Source organism: Rutidosis leptorrhynchoides, chromosome 7 (genome assembly GCF_046630445.1).
Source record: "Rutidosis leptorrhynchoides isolate AG116_Rl617_1_P2 chromosome 7, CSIRO_AGI_Rlap_v1, whole genome shotgun sequence".
NCBI classification, from domain to species: Eukaryota; Viridiplantae; Streptophyta; class Magnoliopsida; order Asterales; family Asteraceae; genus Rutidosis; species Rutidosis leptorrhynchoides.
Genome location: NC_092339.1, coordinates 138,858,722 through 138,866,564, shown reverse-complemented (window position 1 = coordinate 138,866,564; position 7,843 = coordinate 138,858,722). Strand labels below are relative to the sequence as shown.

At 31.8% G+C, this 7,843-nt stretch overlaps 1 protein-coding gene across 1 annotated transcript; it reads left to right on the top strand.

The window, feature by feature from the left end:
• Nucleotides 1–890: 890 nt before the first annotated feature.
• Nucleotides 891–4,778, top strand: LOC139859637 (uncharacterized). Its single transcript, XM_071848416.1, has 8 exons — nt 891–953; nt 1,584–1,763; nt 2,966–3,124; nt 3,210–3,275; nt 3,387–3,470; nt 4,014–4,343; nt 4,434–4,670; nt 4,758–4,778. The coding sequence occupies exons 1-8, from the start codon at nt 891–893 to the stop codon at nt 4,776–4,778; spliced, it is 1,140 nt and encodes a 379-aa protein (XP_071704517.1).
• The last annotated feature ends 3,065 nt before the right edge of the window (nt 4,779–7,843 follow it).

The following is a 7,843-nucleotide window of genomic DNA, read 5'->3' as shown; positions in this document are numbered from 1 at the left end:
GGTTTAGGGTTTAGTGTTTAGGGTTTGGAGTTTAGTGCCATCGACCCATCGTAATGATGATCGAGGATGAGCTTGCTTATATGACGAACTTAATGCATGCATGGTATATCACGTAACAAGCTATTCAAGAAGTTTAGAACTTGACGGATGATATGATAAGACATATGAACTCAATCGATCAGGTGATCTCAATTATAATATACCATCAATGATTGAATGAGCTGAGGTAGCGAACACTCTAATTAAAGGCTTATCGAGTGTTCGATGATCTTAATAATGTTGATTCATATAGATCTTAATGCACTGTACTTACGTTAAACAAATTAACATACATGATAAACGATGTTCAATTAGGATCAATATTATGATAGACGATGTTCGTTTAGGTTAACGGCCAACATGAACTTGTAAATATGTTGGTGTTCTTTTGAAGATTAGTATTTCCTTTTATAAAAGATTTCGTATTATTTTTTTAATAAATTTAATATAAAATAATAACATCATCAAAGATGTTTTAAAATTTTTCTTTTTTATTTTGAATTATTTTTATGCTTAGAAAATATTTATTTATAACATCATCAATTTAGAGATTTAATATTAAAAAATAAATAAATTAAATTAAATAAATAGATAGATACGTATTATTTATTTAAATTATACGGAGTATATGTAAGGTGATCAAAATTCTGGAGCCAAATTTTTAAGCTGATCCAAATGTTTTCATTCAAAAATTTTGGTAAATTTAAAAAATTCGGGGTTGATCCTGCCACACTAGTTTTGATCCATCCACACCAAAACAATATAAATTACCTATTTTACCCTTATAAATAGTATATTGACTAAGTAGTAGTTTAAGGGTAAAATAGAAAGTTTGGATTAATTTGGTGTGGATGGATCAAATGCTAGTGTCTAAAGATCACCTCCCAAAATTGAAGGCGCCAAATCAAATTGAGGTAGCTAAAAGGTTTCTTAACAACACACTTATCTCTTTTTTGACCAAAGAAACTCAAGCTATCTCTTTTTTCGCCAAAGAACAGAGTACATGTATCTATCTTGTCTGTTATTAACGATTCTTTTAGATTATTTGTAACATTGTTGCTAACTACTCCATATATAAAATTGTTTATAACTCTGTTGCGTTAAATGAATAGATGTTCTTCATATAAGAAGTTTTCTAATGAGAATGTTGTCTTTAACAAATTCGGCCATGCTTTGATTAATTTTGCATTTAAAATAGTCAACTACTCTGTAGAATTAACTTCCAATAACAAGCATTTTAAATAAAAATAGCCATAAACTTGAATTAACTTGCAACCAATCTTAAATCTTTTTGAGCATAAGACGATGAAAAGATGCAACTCCGTATTATGTGTGGATTATGGACCATCCAAAATGCGTATTTTGCTTGCTTTATTAATTTTTATTTTTATGTAGCTAAAAGGTTTATTATTATACAAGTATTTTATGTTAAATGATTACATGTTATTCATATAATTGCTGAGTACGTATTGTTCGTTACATTCTTTTAGATTATTTCAATGGAAGGAAACAAGAACTCTTGCCAGCTTTGATCCGGTAAACAGGTTGAGGCTACTGTGACTCAAACCACCAAGAAACGCAAAAGCAAACAGTTCCTTACTCCCAATACAATCAGAAGAGCGAGTTTACCAAATAAAAGAGTTTATGTTACTCCTGTTAACTCTAAAGGGTTATACGCAAAATCCAAGGGCCAAACAAGTGATACGAGGCCGAGGGTTAAAAAAGTAAAGCTCCAGATGGAATAAGAGTCAGTCATGGTGAGTTCATATTAACTATTTCATTACTCTGTACACATATCATGTATTATTTATGAAGGTATTAGTAGGGTTGCGGATGTATGGAATTTAGATGTGTTTGGTGATAGATTTCACATTAAACATTGATCTGGGGTGTATTAGTTGTTTTTGCTGTATCGGGCTTGTTTTTTGTTGTATGTTTCTGTTAGGTTTAGGCAATCTTCAGCCCATTTATTATGCTTGTTGAGCTTAGCCCATTATACTTAGCTAGGGTACTTAGCTATATATGGCCTCTCTTCATGTACTGATAATTCATTCACAATATATAATAATACATGTATTGATTACATTACTTAACACAGACAATCCCGAAGAACAAAATTTAGAGGGAAAGTTGGTGTCTAGACACAAAAAAGTTAGACACGAAGAAGCTAGAAGTCTTATAGATAAAGAAACGGATACGGAGCCCGGGCCTGAGTATGAAGCCAACAATGATATTTACGATGGTTACGTATATGGAAATGAATATTCTGATGATTTTGAAGACCACCAATGAGAAACCACCCACCAATTAGAAGGTTTATTTGTTATATATTGCTTGATTCTTTTTATTATGTTAAAGAATGTATTCTAACTTTCAGTATCCTTTTTATTATGATAGTAAAGAAGTAAATGCGAGTACTCAACATGTGATGAATGTTGATCAGCAAACCACCTAACTAGTAGATGAATCAGGTTATTTTTTGTTTTTCTAATTTGTTTTGTTTATTTGATTTATATTGTTGATTGTTTAGTAGTATATCAATTGTAAATCAAGTGCTCATATTTTGTAGATAAAGGTGACAGAGTTCGAGGACCGGCACTTATGCGAAAAATCTGGAAATAGAAGGCATCTGTTCGAATTCCAATTTCAGTTAATGAACATGGACAACTGATTTGCAAAAATAGTAGTAAACTCACCCATTTTCTTGGTAACTTAACGCGGAGCTACCAATATTGTCCAGTTTATAGATCATGGAATCAAGTTAAAAACACACAAAAAGATAAGCTGCTCAACTTCTTAAGGGTACGTATTTTAAAATATGTGTGATAATAAGCCTTTTTTACTTCTCATGTGATATGTTTTCTCTTTTTATAATTTGTAGACAAAGTTTGATTTTTCATAAACTACTTATTCTTGGATACTCCAGTCATATGGTCGAAAAATGAAAAATTGGAGAACGAGAATAAAGGAAGCCTACTTTGATCCGTCTTTATCAATGGAGGTTCAATTGAATTCACTACCTGAAGAACTGACCAAAAGACATTGGAGAAGGCTTCTTGAATATTGGAGTAGAGAAAGGGTGAAGGTATGAAATAATCTTACACTTGGTGTAACTTTTTTTATATTATATTATTTTCATATTAGAATATTTTATATATTTTCCTTTTTAGGCGATGTCCGACAAAAATAAAGCCAATAGGGCTAACAAGAAGTTGACGCAATTGACCGGAAAAAAAGTTTTGCAAAAATCCGTGAAGAAATGAAGGTAATATCATGGGAAAATTATTAATATAGTATAGCTTTTGAATATACATTGTTAATAGTTACCTGGTTTTTACTCATTGCAGACGAGTTTCGGAAGAGAACCTACTCGGGTCGATATGTTTAAGAAATGTTTTACAAATGGAAGTGCTGATGGTGAAGCTGCAACTGTACTCTTAAGTAATTTTACAAACACTATTATGATGTATGAAAGAATCAAAAGTGGATCAAATATATCCTACACATGATATGAGTAGATGTATATTTATATGTTAATCACCATAAACCACCTATGAGGTTTTTATTGCATTTGAAGTAGACTTTTAGTGACTATTACCTTTGGGATATGTTCCTGTGCTTCAGTTGAGTTATTTTATCTTTTAAGTTAATTAGTTGTATATTTATATGTTAATCACCTTAAACCACTTGATAATCTTCTAGCCAATTTATTTGAGGTGAATATTAATAGAGTCTTCAATTGATAGTCACCACTTGCTTTACATTATGTATTAATGTCGAAATCCCAAAATCCTAGTCTAGCATTAATACGTTAAGCATTGGATATATATCGAATATCTGGGTGTGATTGGGCTATACTTTGATTGGGCATTGCATATATTGAATACCAGAGTAGAATCATTTTTGTCATACCGAAATATGTTGTATGACATATATTTATATGCCTGTTTAAATATTAATTTTTTATTATGCAGAAACAAATGAAAGAACTTAAGGACAAACATGTGGACGGTCAAACTGATACACCTGGACCAGATGATGTTTTTTCCCAGGTAATAGGGCCCAATAATTCTGGTTCTGCCCAAACGTATGGACTTGGCATTCGTGCTAAAGACTTGTGGGGCGTAGTACCTGGTCGACCAGCCGTTCGTAAGGAGAATGCTCAACTCAAGTCTGATAAGGCAGAACTTGAGAATGAAAATTCAAGGATAAAAGCCCAGTTGGCTTGGAAGAATAATGGTTCTGGTGTTGAGAATGAAGGTTCGGGTCATCAGGATAATGGTTCGGTTGTTAAACATTTAAAGGTATGTTTCAATTTAATAGCTTACCTTACTGTTTTTCTACCCTTTTAGCCTTCATAAATGTTTTTTTTTTTTTAGGAAACTAAATTTTAGGTGAGAGATGAAGTGTATGTGAAAAGCATTACAAACAACAAGGTAGCAAGAGGAAAGTTGGTAAGCATGGATCCAACTACAGTTGTTTTGCAGACAGAACTTGGAGCTGGTTGGTGTGAGGTAGAGCTTCAAGTGGCCATCGAAAGAAATGAAGTTTTGTTTAGGCCATATGAGCATATGAGATACATTCATGACGTCATTAATACGTCTACTGCTTGGCCTACTGCATTGATCGAGGTATGTCTTTGTTAATTTTGTACAAAATTATGAATTCATTTTTATAACGTGCACCTTTATGCTTATACGTGGATGGTTTAATTGTAGGTGGCAGATTTTGATGACTGATCAAGATAGATTGGTGGCAGATTGAAGAGTTTGTGTGTTTTGTAATGCTCGCCGGTTTGATTATAATGTTTGAACATGAATATTATTTGTTTTATGAGTTTGTGTGTTTGAGACAATGATCTGTAATATGTTGATGTTACCTGGACATGTTCTTGCATTTGTGGTGTTGAAACAATATTAGTAATCTGTAATCTGTAATATTTTGTGGATTGCAACAATATTAATATTTGTTTTGTAATTGTAATAAATAATAAACTGATGCAGCAAAAGAAAGCTGGATCCGAACCAGTACCAAAAGGACCAAATAGCTGAAGTAGGCCCGAAAGGCCCAAAATGGCTGAATCAGGCCCGTAAGGCCCAAATAGCATTACTGGCGACAGGCCCAGCAAGCTGAAGCATATCCAAAAGGCCCAATTATCTGAACTGGGCTAGAAAGGCCCAATTACCATATCCTGGCCCAAAACCCGAAATCGACCGGAATATCCGAACAGATATCCGGAACTCCTATTACTTGTTAGGACCCTTTTTTGGTACTAACATATACATATCTCAGGACCCTTTTTTGTGGTACAAAATTAACATCTACTTATATTAGGACTCTTTTTTGTGGTACTTAATGAACATATAGTTAACTTAGGATCCTTTTTTGTGGTACTAAATTGAATTAGGACCCTTTTCTGTGGTACTTAAGTAACATCTAGTTTATTAAGACCCTTTTTTGTGGTACTAAATTATATTAGGACCCTATTTTGTGGTACTAAATTATATTAGGACCCTTTTTTGTGGTACTAAATTATATTAGGACCCTTTTTTTGTGGTACTTAATTAACATCTACTTATATTAGGACCTTTTTTGTGGTACTTAATTATATTAGTACAGTTTTTTGGAGTCCTAATAGGTTCTAACAACACAAATTTATGCGTCGGATTATATTATAAAGGGTCCTAAGATGGTTTTCTATAAGGACACTTTTTATGTTGTTAATAGGACTCATGAAACCGGTCCTATAAACATTACGACCCTTTTTGGTAAATACGACGCCCTCCTATACGTCCAATGGTTTGAGGGTCCTATGAGGCCAAAGGTCCTAAGAATAGGCTTTTTACGACCCTTTTGGGGGTCCTAATATAACAGTTTTCTTGTTGTGAAAGGTGAATTCTGAACTTTCAATTTTTTTGACAATTATTACCTTTGCATTTGAATTTTTATGCATATTTAAATACCATTTGATACTTGTTATTTATATGTAACGACCCGGAAATTTCCGACCAAATTTAAACCTTAATCTTTATATGTTTCCGACACGATAAGCAAAAATCTGTAATGTTGAGTTTAGAAAGTTTGAAATCTATATTTGAATAATCAGTTACCCTTTGACTAATCCCGACGATTCATGAACCTTTGAGTGATTTCATAATTGTAGATATAAATAGTTATGTAAATAATTATAAATAATAGTTTAATGAACTATTATGTGATTTAGTTATTATAAAAGATAACTTAAAATAATTAAAACTTGTTATTTGAATAGATGTAGTAAATTGATTATAAGTGATTCCGAACATAAGCTGTTAGTGTTAACAAAGTATAAAGTATATAATATTATTACTTTTATTATTATTAATGTTAATATTATTAACATAAATATATAGATATGAAAGTTGATACATGTAATTTGTTATGTCTAAATTATTATTTGTATTATTATTATTAGATATGTGATTATTATTTTCATCATTAAAAATTATTAATATTATCATAAAATGTTATTATTATGATTATTATTTTAAAAATCATCATCTTAGCATTTTTTTAACATCTAACTTTATCATGGTTAATATTTTTTTTTTTTTGATGTTATTAATTATTTTTATTAAAACTAGTATTATTTTTATTAATTATTATTATTATTAGGGTATTAAATATTCAATTTATTATGATCATTAAGAGTAATTACATTATATAAATATTTATATATATTTATATATATATAAATGCATATATATACAAAAACAGATATATAAAGAGATATTTATTTAGCGAATTATGTGTCTACTTATTTTGTCTTCTTCTTTTGTTTTATTCAATCCGTGAATCAATTTGTCTCTTTTTCATTGTGAATACGATCCTTCAATTTTATATAACAAACGATCACCTTAGTATTTTTTTTAAACCATCATTACTTTTCTGCACACCACTATCAACACACATATGTACTGGTTGATATTTCTAGCTCGACGAAAAACTCCATCATCGAACTCTTTCATCATCTTCTTAAACCGAGTCATCTTCTAAACTTCACGATAACCATCATTCTTCTATCACCCTAACTCTCTCCAACCGTATCACCCACCATAACTCTCTCTCTTCTTTATTGTAACCCGAGAAACAAACTCACCATGAACAATCACCGGTACCTTCATTGATCCATCACCACCTGTCCATCACTTCTCTCTCACTAATCTCTCTCTTCCATCTCTCTTATCCGATTAAAATCATCATCACTTGCGTTAATGTTTTGAATTTTGTTCCATCCATGATCGAACCAGGGTCACCAAACAACCAACGAGTCATCACTGTTGCTGCTATTTCTTTGTTTTCCGATTCAGACAAACCCAATCAGCCACACCCAGTCGCACCTACTGCTTTCTCCTGTTTTTCTGTACAAAACCCATAACCCATTGAACAACAAACCTTCAAAGTTGATCGTGGGTTACTGCTACTCTTCAAGCGAATAACAAGAGGAAAGAAGAAGAAGTTGAACCAAAAATTCGCTGTTAAATATCGATATTTATTGAAGATTATATGATGGCTGACCAATATGATAAATTGAATAAATTATATGCCATTAAACCTGCTCCACTATCTGTTGTCCTTACTCGTTTCGGTTAATGTTTTCTCACCGACAGAATGATACGGGTAAATGGGCTCCTAGAGTAGGCTGCCGTAATATTGTGTTTATATTGGGCCTTTTGATTGTTTGGATTTTGATGGCCCAAGAACCAACTCAAGGAAAACCGAAGGACAAATAAACTTTTACTTCTGTGTTGTTTTTCGAATGACT